The sequence below is a fragment of the Centrocercus urophasianus genome, unplaced genomic scaffold (genome assembly GCF_019232065.1).
Source record: "Centrocercus urophasianus isolate 14NV4802_14NV808 unplaced genomic scaffold, USGS_Curo_1.0 seq_10, whole genome shotgun sequence".
In the NCBI taxonomy this organism is placed as follows: Eukaryota; Metazoa; Chordata; class Aves; order Galliformes; family Phasianidae; genus Centrocercus; species Centrocercus urophasianus.
This window is the reverse complement of record NW_024884142.1, coordinates 53,914,623-53,927,371: the sequence shown is the minus strand read 5'-3', so window position 1 is coordinate 53,927,371 and position 12,749 is coordinate 53,914,623. Positions and strand designations below refer to the sequence as shown.

Sequence of the window (12,749 nt, the reverse complement as noted above, 5' to 3'; positions counted from 1 at the left end):
TAAGTCCCACTTTTTGCTTGAATCTTAATGCATTTAACAGCCTGCATTACTTCCTGCCTTGTTCCTTACAGCTAATTATTACATGCGTCACTTTGTCTAATTAGTATCTTAGTTATCCTCTTTATCTTTTGCTTTATCTGCAATTAATCCAGGATATATCTCAGACATTAAGAGATCTGCTTGAATGCAGCTGCACAGATACAGTGGGAATTTTCTATCATCAGATACAACAATGGGAAAAAGAGCAGGGTAAGCACCATGAGCAACAGCATCCAGATACTGCCACAGTGACAGCTTCCCTGGGGACCAGTAGAGACTGTGTGACGCTGCCACTGCTGCTCATTTTTAGCACATACAAGTTGTGTTGTCATGGCAAAATGTATATAATCCCAGCGCTTCATTCATCGTGCATCCTTTCTGAGAAAACTTCAGATGTGCTTGGTGGCTGTTAGTGGTTAGGTTGTTCTTTACTTCTCTTTCCTCGGTGTGTGTTGTTCCAGTAATGGCCCTTCATAGAAATTGTCTTCTTATATGTGCTTTTTTCTTTGCTTTTCAAATAAGTGATTTAGGACTGAAATAAATAGATATGCTTCATAAAGTGTATATGAATATTTTCTGGAGGACAGTTTCTGGCAAATAAATAGTCAAACAACTAAAACACAAAATTTTGGTACATATGTTCAGTAACAGTAATTAAAAAGTAGGTGGAGAAAGCTTTCCATTCCCACGGAACTGCACATGGCTGGTGCAGTTCTGTGATCCATCTTGTACAGTTGTTCTGTGGGCTTAAACACATTACAGATGTGGTTCCACTCCCCCCTCAACCATCTCTCAGCTTGCCTGTGGAAAATTGTTTACAGTCACTGTTGCCTTGCATGTATTCGTCTATTCTCACGGGCGCCAATGAAAAAGGGTACATATCTTGTCAAGCTGTATATATAGGAAAATGCATATCCTTTCATTGAATTTCAGGATTTTTCCTGCAGGCATATTTGGCAAAACTGTTGATGTTCAGTGAGCTCCACTCTAACACTGATGAAAGCTTTGCCACAGGGTTTGAGAGAAGTGCTGCCGTACTGTGAGAATTCGATCTTTGTGGGTGGGCAGGGTGATCTGTATAGCCAGACTTGAAGCTAAACATACTGTAAACGGTCATAGTTTTCAGCTGAGTGTGGCTTTTGGGGTGCCATCAGCAGCAGTGTCCTGCAGCCTGACAGGTGGCTTGCCTTGTGAGACTTGCACCTGGGTGTGGGCTCACCGTGACTCCTGATTGCATGTGGAGGCCATTCTACCATCAAAACACAACGTTGCTTGTTTGAGAGCTTCAAGTGGAAAGCAAAGGAAAAAATAGTAGTTGCTTTAAAAACTTTTGGTGAAAGCAGATTGTGGAAGACCAAGGGTTATTTACTTGATCTGCAAGCAAATAAATGCAACTATAGAAGTAGTCTAAACTTAGAAGTATAATAGCTTTATTTTTATGAGGGTAAATAGCTTCACATCTTTGATTTTTGTAACCGTCTCTTCTTTTGTTTTCATTCACACATTTCAAGCAACAGTCTCAAATTTTCTCTAGAGCAAAAGGCAGCAAAATTTTTGCGCTCTGTCCTCTTAAATCTTAAAATTAATTTTAAATACCATCAGTAATGTAAGTTGGAAGCATAACAGATGGCTTTGGTGTGCCCCTCCTTTGCATGGTAAGAAACCCCTGACCACCTGGGAGAGGTGGGAGTGAGTAGCTTGTTATTGGGAAAGGCTTGAGACAGGCAAAGCCCAAGCTGCCAGCATGATCCCACTTAGACAGTCAGAAGCAGGAGCTGGGCATGAATTAATGGTCATATAGCAAGGCATGGGGATGTCATCAGACTCAATTATTTCAAATTAGTTTGGCCAGCCTCTCAATGCAGGGACAAACTAACAGTGCAGTTTGGGAAAAGGCCTGTGGGTGCTTGATGAGATAGTCAAGCTCCCTTGGGGTTTCCAGCAAGTCAGAAAATACACACCTCTGCAGTTTGGAAACTGGATTCTTGCCAGTCTGCAAGCCTGCCTGCCTTTTTTTTTTTTCTTTTTCTTTTTTTAAATCATATATTAGATTAGATTTTCATTAATCAATACTAACAGACTTAAAATATTTTAAACTTTTGACTTTTTTTTTTTTGGCTGTTGTTGTTGGTTATGCACATTTTGTATGACAGAGAGAAAACAGATAAAATCGATTCTGATATGCTTGAAGGTAAAGGTAGCTGCCTTGCATTTACAGGGTCACCAAAGCGTTGAAAGCCCTATAATAAAGCAACGTACTGTGGTGTTATTCCTGGTTGCACTCGGACTTACTGGTGACTTATTTCTGGCAAATTCCTTTAATATGCAGGAACCCAAATGTAAAGATGGGGGCGAATACTTTGACAGCAGAATGGACAACTTCAGCACAGACACGCTGGCACCATCACAGCAGCCTACTTTGTTGTGGTCACCCAGCTCCAGTCACATCCTGACCCAGAGAAGTGAGTCCACCAATGCAGTCAGCAGTGATGCCCTGAGGCAAAACATTTATGAAAACTTCATGCGGGAGCTGGAGATGAGCAGGGCAAACCTGGAGAACACTGAGACCTCATCAGAAACGGAGGACTCCAGCAGCGAGTCCCTCAGCTCCTTGGAGCAACTGGATTTGTTGTATGAGAAGGAGCAAGGAGTGGTGCGCAAAGCAGGGTGGCTGTTCTTCAAACCATTGGTGACCCTGCAGAAAGAGAAGAAGCTGGAGCTGGTCACACGGCGAAAGTGGAAGCAGTACTGGGTAACACTCAAAGGTAAACTGCCGTGTTTCCCCTCTGGCTTGGCAGCACCAATTATTTCCATTGTGTCTGCACAGCTTTTCCCACGTGATGGTTCCTATTAGCAATTCCTGTAACTTAATGTAGTCTAATCTCACACATGAAGTGAAGCATGTGTCAAACCAGCCCACTAAATCAAGATGGTGCTCGTGTATTTAGTACAGCATGTGCACTTGCATTTCTTACCGTAGCAGGCATTGTTTCACCTGACTTCCCAGTTCTTGCATTTAAATGTAATTGGGGTTTTAGAAGATGCTTTGGGATATTTGGAGGTCAAAGACTGAATTGAACCAAAACTGGTAAAAATAGAAAAGTTACATCTCTCTATCAGAGGAAGTCAAAATTTAAGGATTAAAAGGTCCCTGATGTCTGATGGTCTCTGGCTCAGGCACAATGTTTCCTTGGATCTGTTATAAAGTTTACTTTAAGTTGAGGTAATTTAAGGTGAAAACAGTTGGCTTGTTGCCAGGTGGCAAGTTAACAAAGAGGTCAGTACCTCCGTGCTGAGGCATTTGCACTGACAAACATTTACATTCAGGGCAGAAGCAGTAGCAGCAGCAGGGGGGAAAGACTGCAATGCCCAAAGCTCAGCAAGGGATGCTTGCTTCTGTGGTTGCAGCAATTTCCAGGGCTCCTCAGCTTCCCTTCTTTCTGCAGATGGTCTTTCCCATGGCCTGCTCTGTATTGCTGAACACTTTTGCCTTTTAGAATGCTTGCCCTTCCCATCTCCCCCCTCTTCACTTGCTGTGGGAAGGCAATCCACTTAACAGAGGCTGCTGTCTGTAGGCTGCTGTGTGATTACTGTGTTTAGCCCTGCACTAGCAGCGTGTGTTGATAGCTCAGAGTAATGGAGCAGGTAGGTGTGCTGCAAGAAGTGTACGGGTGTCAGAAAGTGTGAGAAGGAAAATAACATCTATTGTGGGGAGGAAAAGGAATTTACTGTGAGAGTTTGTAGGCTTTTTTTTTTTTCTCTTCCTTTTTTTTGAATTGTATCTGAAGGATTTGCCTTTCAGTAGGATGTAGTGCTAAGTTAATGAGTGAGGAAATGATCAAACTTAATGATTTCCTAGCATATCTTGGACTGGAGGAGAGAAAATAACAACTTTCCCACAGGTTGCCCTTTTCAAAATTTTGCATGGGTGTAGACCAAAGAAAAATGAACATTAAATAGTGAGTGCGGAGAGTGTTACCCTTGATAGTACTGATTTGAAGGAAGCAAACTTGCAAGAATGTAGCAATTCTGCCTTACAATTCAGAGACCTGTTATCAAAGGATCAAAATGTAGGCAGTCTTAACAGCTTAAATTACTTACACTGATCATCAGGTAGCATGATTCATGCTTACAGGCAGTATATACAAAGGGAAAAACAATATCTGAATGCCACTCTTTTTATTATATGTTTGTGTTTAGGAGTACAAATATGAGTTTTATCTACCTCCTCTAAAATTCTAGCAGTTTCTTAACAAATCTGTCAAATGCAGAAAGTGTAATATATTTTACTAGTTGTCTGTATGTTTTTAGGATAATGAAGTGCTCTGGGAAGGAAGTCAGGTGCTTTGTGTTTGGCTCCTTGCTATGCATTTGGCTTACTGGTTACCTTGAATAAGTCACTTCCCTTCTTGCTACCTGCATTTACCCAGCCATAACAAGGAAATAATAAAATTATTTGGAAAAAGCTTTATTAGCTTCTAACATTATAACTATTCAATATAATGCTTTCTTCTTAAGATGAGTGATATGGCTGCACTCATGATGCAGAATCTCCTCCACTTTGCTAGCAGTTTTAAATACATATTTCTCATTTCCTTGATCTCATACCTTTATTGTCCTGTAGAGAGTTCTGGTGCCAAAATAAACTTGCCTGTCTGGATATCAAGGCGTAGTTCTGTTTTCATAACATACTGCATCAAGATCAAGTCTCTTGCTTTAGTTTTCCCCGATGCAGCACTTTGACTAAATCTGTATTTAATTTGTTCTTGAAATCTAAGTAGACAAGATATTTTAAAATATGACTTAAAATAGCCACATATGCAAATGGAGAGCAGTGTGTTTCTTTGCACTCTGGTGAGATGTGTTAAATTGTAAATACACAGAAGGCAAATAACCATTTGTTGTATGCCAAACTTCAAAGCAGACGTGTCCTGAGACCTTTGCTTCGCTTTCAGGGCCATCATGACCTATGTTTGAATAATAACATGAGGATCTCTCTTTCCCATCTGTCTTGTCTAATTAATTTATTTTAATGAGGGAAATTGCTTTCCAACTGCACTTCCCCTTCAGTTCACATTTTGATGAAAATACTTGAACTATAATCAGTCCCAGTGGCTCTCTTAGGATTCATGAAACCAGCTAATGCTTCACCCCAAGATATATCTTGAGTGCCATACACCTTAACACACATGCATGCTCTTCAACAATTACTTACTTGTTTGGTTTTGTACATGTAAGCTTCCACAATAAAAGGCAACATATCTTTAGTTACCTTTCTGATAATTTGTAGGGGGAAATGTGGAAGTTTTAAATAGAACTAATTTGCACTTTCCTAAAATACAAAAGTGGAAATGGTTGTACAGTGTTGCTGCTGAAGAGTGCAAGAGGAAACTTTGGTTTATTGATTTTGTTTGTCCTGTGATGGTGAAACTCCTAAAGAATTGGTATGTCTGATATGCAGTGTAACAAACCACATCCTTCTGTTCCTACTGCAGAGATGTCCAGCTGCCTCTATGGTAAAGGAGAACAAGTGTGAGTGGGTAAGGGAAAAGGATAGGAGCAACTCTGTAAGATTTGCTCTTATCCTGAATATTCTGCTAGATGCTCTGGGCAACAGTAGGAAAAGATGCATTTAGGTAGTGCACAGGAATTGCTATTAATTGAATGCCTTCCTTTTAAAACCTTCCAATTGTCAACTGATTTGCTCAGTAACCTGTGATTTCCGTTTCTCCTGTAACTGGTTTACATTCAGTGGCTCTGCAGAATGTGATGAGGTTCATCTCGTTGACTTTTTATTATCATATACTCTATATTTGGTCTGTGAGAGAAAGAGTGGACTCTCTCTCTCAACTTCTCAAAACAGATATGCCCCACAAACCCAAGCAGGCAAATCATTTTACTTAATCAGGCAGAAGGACCCCCAAAATCAAGGATTTTGGTTCTGATTCCAGATCTAACTTTTGAGTAACCGCTACCTCAAAATTACATGAATTTGGATGATGTGTTTGGGATTTTTAGTACAATGTTAAGTGTACCAAAGTTAGAGAAATGTTAAAACAAAGTTTGATGTCTGGTTTTAACTATTATAAATGCATGTATAAAGGAAACATTTCTATTTTGCAGGTTTTGCAACATTCCCTTTATACAAACTACCTAGGTACCTAGGTAGATATGCCAAAGTTATATGCCTAAGTATATGCCTTCTGTTGTGTTGTTTCTTTGATTTGAAGGAAAAAAAAAAAAAAAAAAACAACCAAGAAAAAGCAGACCAGAGAGATAATAATGGTGTAGCCCTAACAAACTTAATCCTTATACTGGCTGAGTTTCAAGTTCTCCACTGAATATGTATAGGGTCTACAACAGTAATATATTCATGGATTTCTGGTCCCTAGGGGACCATTGTGGTCATTTAGTCTGAGACAATACATAATGTGGCTGTAAGTCTTTAAATTAATTCCTGATTGAATCGAAGCATATCTTTTAGAAAAGGTTTTCCTTCCTGGAAAATCCACCAACAGTCTCAGAGTTTTCTAACTGCTTAGATAATTTTCAAATTATATTTATAGTATCTCTTTTTATTTCTTCCAGGTTAAGCATCCAGCCATAGTCTAGTGTTAATTAGTTTTTCAATTATAAAAAACAAACAGCATCAACTCCTTTAGTATTATCCTTTATGTTTCACAGGAATGAGAGTGAGGTGGATTTACTCCTTTTCTCTAGATGCAGAAATGGGTTAAGAAATTCTTCAGAAATCCAAGATAATTTTAAACAAGATTATTTAATACCTCAGACTGTGGCTGCCTGGGCATGTAAATCGGTACATCTCAGAGGACAGTGGGCTGTAATGCACGGCAGCAGTAAATGGCTGGCAAGGAACAGAGGAGAGGCAGACAGCTTTTACGCCAGCTTCACTGCCAAAGGCAATGTAATCATACTTCTGGGTACTGGGACCAAGGCTGCTCTTCTGTCCTCCTTCTCTTTGCATTCATGATTGTCAAGAATGAAATTTGTTTTCTGGATGTACATCTCACATCTTACATATTACTCTACCAATGAGAATGCACATGATCATAGTCAATCCTTTTAAGCTGTTTTAAATTATCCAGATAATGTTCATGGTCTAAGTTGACAGTTTTCACGTAGATTGAAGGAAGTCCAATTTAAATTTGAGACGTTTATTCACTGTGCATGTTTTTGGAAGACAAATGTTATTGCAAATCTTTTGTCTGCAACTACAAAGGTTATTGAGAGAGAGCTGATTCTTTTAAATAATAACTGAACACACAAGCTGATTGAACTAAGCAGGAATTTTTCTACAGGCTTAAATATTTTAATAGGCTGAGTTTACTGAGCTATCCTGTTCTTTTTGTTTGTTTATTTTTTAAGTCCTGCATATTCGTTGCATCTCTATTGGACGTCAGTTCTAAATTTACATTGGCAAATTCAATATTAACTTTTCCTATTTCCCAGTTTTGAGGATCCCACTCATTTTTCTAGCTCAAAAGAGGGGAACTAATATTCTCTGTCATTGGGAATTTTAATTCATGAAAGCATTAATCTAAGAGAACTTGAATGAAAGATCCAGAGCTTGATTTTTCTTTTCACATTTCTTGTCCCTTTGAACTCCAAAGGTTGTACTCTGCTGTTCTATGAGACCTATGGAAGGAATTCAATGGAGCAGAGTAGTTTGCCTCGATACGCTCTGTTTGCTGAAGACAGTATAGTCCAGTCTGTTCCAGAACATCCCAAGAAAGAAAATGTGTTCTGTCTCAGCAATTCTTTTGGAGATGTCTACCTATTCCAGGTAACAGAATGCATACATAACTTTCTAATTATTTCCATTATATGTTGTGTCTGTGAGTATGCACTTACACGTGTGATTCTTATACATACACATACAGTCTCATGTCTCTGACTTAAAAATGGTACTATAGTTACATTATTACAGTATAGTGTTATAGTATTGATGTAAGTGTACAATACTTCTTCAAGGATACAATATTACACCAGTTGACTCAGCTAGTTACAGTTCAAAAATAAAGAGAACATAGATCACAAACATACAAGATAATTCTGGTTGATTATTACAGGCTTCCAGAAAATCAAGTGTCTTAGCAAATGTTTTCACATCTATCAGCATTGTGCCTTCACAGAATGATGGACACAACTCTGACTCTGCTGGCCTCAGAGAATGTCACAGTTGAGTGAAGCATTCAAAAAGAAGGTTAAAAATAGTTTTTGGCTGCTTAACTGCAGTACTGAAAATATTAATAAAGAACAGTATTATGTGGAACCGCGTGCATAAAAACATGTTGATTCATAGGCACACTTGTAAACACTTCTGGAGACACTTTGTGCAGATGTATTCTCTTAACTTTGCTATGCTTTGCTACACTAATTTGGCATTTTTAAAGTAAGCAAACTCCTCCAAAATTAACTTTTAAAATCATCCCTGTTGCTATGTTACCTCTGCAAGAGGACGTTTATTTTTGAAATTTGTCAACTTTTGAGGGCTAAAGAATGCAAGTCACATCTTACCCACAGCTCGTGTGCTCTGTTGTGCTCCCAGAGCCCTCAGACCTAGAAGGTCTAAGAAGCAGAAGCTGGAGTTTGGATACAAGTCATGACAGTGTGGAAAAAGCTTCTTTGTTTGTGTAGCTTTAAAACCTTACTTGAGAAGTTTTGAGAAAAAAAACACTTCAGGTCTCAGGGAAACCATGGAAGAATTAATGTCCTAGAGCTGCAGATTCATTTTGATTTTCTTTTTCCTGGTTGTAATTTTGCACTATTGCTTTGTTCCACAGGCGACAAGTCAGACAGATCTGGAAAACTGGGTTACTGCCATACATTCAGCCTGTGCTTCCCTCTTTGCAAAGAAACTTGGGAAGGAGGACACAGTTCGGCTACTGAAAAATCAGACCAAGAGTCTCTTCCAGAAGATTGATATGGACAGCAAGATGAAAAAGATGGCAGAGTTGCAGCTCTCAATTGTTAGTGATCCAAAAAACAGGAAGGCGATAGAGAATCAGGTACTGGAAATAGTGCAGCTTGTTTCTGCTACAAAGTATTGTTGTGGGAGAGCATTTGTCATAGTTTTTAGCTTTGGTCTCTGACTGTTAATGCTTTGTAGGCCTGAAAGCAATTGTTGTGGACATAGTTGGCAAGATATGGTAGTTGTAATTATTGCCAAGTATCTACAGCAATCCAGAGCAGCTCAGGAAATAGACCGGCACTCAAAACTGATGATCAGACTGGTCTGTTTTATGAGCACAAAGGTATTTCTTTTCTCTTCTGGAAAAATGTAATTAATTTTCACTGCTTTGTTTTATGATACACTTAGATGCTAATAATATCTAGCTATTATATAGCATACCACAGGATCAACAATATGTTCTGTGAATAATTTAATTTATTATTGAACTGCAGGAAAGATTTTAGAGTGGGTACATAGCAATATATTTCTGCACCTTAAGATGTGATGTGACATATGCTCTATCCAAATAAAATTGTAAGAATGTTTAAAGGCAGACAAAACCAAATGCTTCAGCTGAAATTTAGCCATTACTACAAGTCCAGGATCCTCTAGGCTTCTTGAAAATCCACACAAGAGTTCAAAGGAGAACTAGAAGTCAAGACCAACATTTATCTCAAATGGAAAAGCACTTCCATGAATACCACTGACAGCCTCTGGAGCATTATTCCCTTATCAACTCAAAGAAAAAGGGAACTGTTTGTCACTAGCAGCACTTCCTGGTTTTGTGCTAGGAATTTTTTGTATCAGTATAAGCTCAGACCCATTGGTGTTTAGCTTGGGAGTTTGGCTGTCCTACAGCCAAGATTTTTACACTTGACAGAACAGTTAATATGTTTGCATCCGTACTTGCATCTAGGTTACTTTTGTTTCATTGCAGCAAGAACTGGTCTGAATCATCAGTTGCTTCTTCCTGCAAATAGTTTCTGAATGCCTAATGTGTAGTTTTGATCGTATTTTCTTATGGTGGTGGTGGAAATGACTGAATCTTAGCTATAGCAGCAGCTTAATGCTGAAGAAACTTCATCACTATGGTTTATTTCTAAAAAGAAAACTGGAGTATCTCTCCATCCTCCTGTTGAAATTTAGTTTTCGTAGTCCACGTGCACCTTGGTATTTCAGCTAAGCCATGCTTAAGACAGTCATAGCAGACTGATGAATAGCTAGAACTGTTCTTCATGTAAAATGGTCACATTTTTGTCTGTGCAGTTATGCATAGACATAAAGCCTTTCTCTACTCTTAGTTTTCAGCAAACAAACCAGGAATCACTCCAGTGCCACCTAATGGATTTACATCTTGAGATGTTGACATATTGCCCATACCAGCAGCTGTATAGGCAACAACTGGCAAATGATGATGTGTCTCTGAGTGTCTTGGTAAAAGCTTCGCTGCTTACAGCCTTTTGTGGTGATGTTCATAAGCTCATATGTACTTTCCATGTCCAGAGCCTATTGGGGTGAATGGAGGATGAGCAAGGCATCCTTTTGTTGCTGTAGGTTTTGAGACATAGAAAAGTATATAGATTTCTAGAGATTGTCTAGTGCTTAATATGGCCTCATCATGTGTAACACACTGAAGAAAAATCTTTTTTTATGCTCACTGATTCCCTAGATACTGAAGCTAGTTTATTTAGAGTCAGGTGAACTTTACTAATGATGATCTCTTTATTTCTGCTAATTAGGTGTTCTGTCCTTGAACTGCCATTGTTTTCCAGTTCTGATCCTGGAAGGAGTTGGCTGCATTCTGCTATAACTAAAATCCATCACTGGGGTTGCAGAAGATTTATTTCTGCTAATCTTCTGTCTATTAATTTCTCAAATTGTTGACTGAGGGCATACTAGTGAGACAAAGAGTGAAATGAATCATCTGCAAACATCCACTAGTTGACAAACAGCAAATTCACAGTGAACCTTTTCTTCAGTCTGAAACCCTTTGATCTCTATAAAATTTCTCCTTACAGCTGTTTTAAGTTTTGTCAGCAAGATCACTTCAGAGAAAAGTCAGTAGATAACTGGGTTTCCTGATCTTTTGATTTAATGTCTTAGTGATGGGCTTCTGGAGAAAAAAAAAAAAAATCCAAGAAAATCTTTAATGTATTTAGTGAGTAAGTATTCTTAATATACTTATTATGCTAACAATTCTGAAAAAGCATTATTCATTGGTGAAATGTTTGCATATATGTAGCTTAATTGTTTTGAACTGGAATTGTTCAGTTATCTTTTGTCCACTTTTAGACACAAGCCACTTTTATACAAGAGGACTATAAATATTCTCTATGTTTGGTGGTGTTTTCAATCATGTAGGAGTTGACTGAAGTATATTATACACATCCTGTTCCAGATAACTTTACTTTTGATAGGTTCTGGGAAGTCAAAGAAAATACTGCAATTGACTGTAGGGGGATCACCATGTTGTTGTTTGTTTGTTTGTTTGTTTTTTGTTTTAATGAAGATGAGACACATTTATTTTCACTGGAGAGTTATCTTAGAAATGGTGATTTCTAAATCGTTTGTCTTTTTCCTTCCTATTCCTTAGAACAACCACTCAACTTCAACTTTCTTTTTTTTTTTTTCCCCACATTTATATTGATTTAAAATGAATACTTCTCTACTGAAGACTTAATAAAACACAAGGCTTTACAAGCATGCAACATCATCTTTTGTTTCACAGATACCATCATCTGAAAGGCAATTACAGTAAGGAAATCTGGACTCCTAAAATTGTTGTATGTACTTAAATGTACATACAGATTTATTTTTGGTGTGCAGCAAGTGAACTGGAAAAGTTCTTCCGATGCTTCTTTTTATAGTTATGGATTTGCAGGCTAGAGTTTGATAAAGCTAGTGCTACATAGAAGTGCAAACAAAAAATTAGAATGAGAAGGTTGATTTTCTAGATAAATGACTATCTTAGAAACTTGATGCTATCAAACTGGCTAAGAAAAGTCTTCAGACCTGCAGCTTAGATAAGGAATTCCCTCTGTCTGGGTTTACCAGCCCAAAAATAATAATCACAGAAACGTAGGGGTTTGGAAGGGACCTCCAGAGGTCATCAAGTCCAACCCCCCTGCCAAAGCAGGTTCCCTACAGCAGGTCGCACAGGTAGGCATCCAGGCAGGTCTTGAACATCTCCAGAGAAGGAGACTCCACCACCTCCCTGGGCAGCCTGTTCCAGTGCTCCGTCACCTCACTGTAAAGAAGTTCTTGCGCACATTTGTGCGGAACTTCCTATGCTGCAGTTTCCAGCCGTTTCCCCTTGTCCTGTCTCCACACACTGCTGAAAACAGTCTGGCCTCACCACTCTGCCCCACCTTAGATATTTATAGACCTGGATCAGGTCCCCTCTCAGTCTTCTTTTCTCAAGGCTGAACAGACCCAGTTCACTCAGCCTTTCCTCATAGGGGAGATGCTCCAGGCCCTTCACCATCTTTGTGGCCCTCCACTGGACTCTTTCCAAGAGATCCCTGTCTTTTTTGCACTGGGGAGCCCAGAACAGGACGCAGTACTCCAGATGAGGCCTTACCAGGGCAGAGTAGAGGGGGAGGATCACCTCCCTTGACCTGCTGGCCACGTTCTTTTTAATGCACCCCAGAATGCCGTTGACTTTCTTGGCAACCAGGGCACACTGCTGGCTCATGGCCAACCTGTCGTCCACCAGGACACACAGGATCCTCTCCGC

The 12,749-nt window shown here is 39.1% G+C and overlaps 1 protein-coding gene across 4 annotated transcripts in view; it reads left to right on the top strand.

The window, feature by feature from the left end:
• The window catches only part of TIAM2 (TIAM Rac1 associated GEF 2), a 169,082-nt gene that overhangs the window by 87,159 nt on the left and 69,174 nt on the right, over positions 1-12,749 (top strand). For all 4 annotated transcript variants that reach the window (XM_042825794.1, XM_042825807.1, XM_042825801.1 and 1 more), the window contains exons 5-7: positions 2,369-2,804; positions 7,671-7,843; positions 8,844-9,068. In XM_042825794.1, coding sequence (XP_042681728.1) covers positions 2,369-2,804; positions 7,671-7,843; positions 8,844-9,068 — 834 coding nt within the window. The remainder of the gene's footprint in view (positions 1-2,368; positions 2,805-7,670; positions 7,844-8,843; positions 9,069-12,749) is intronic.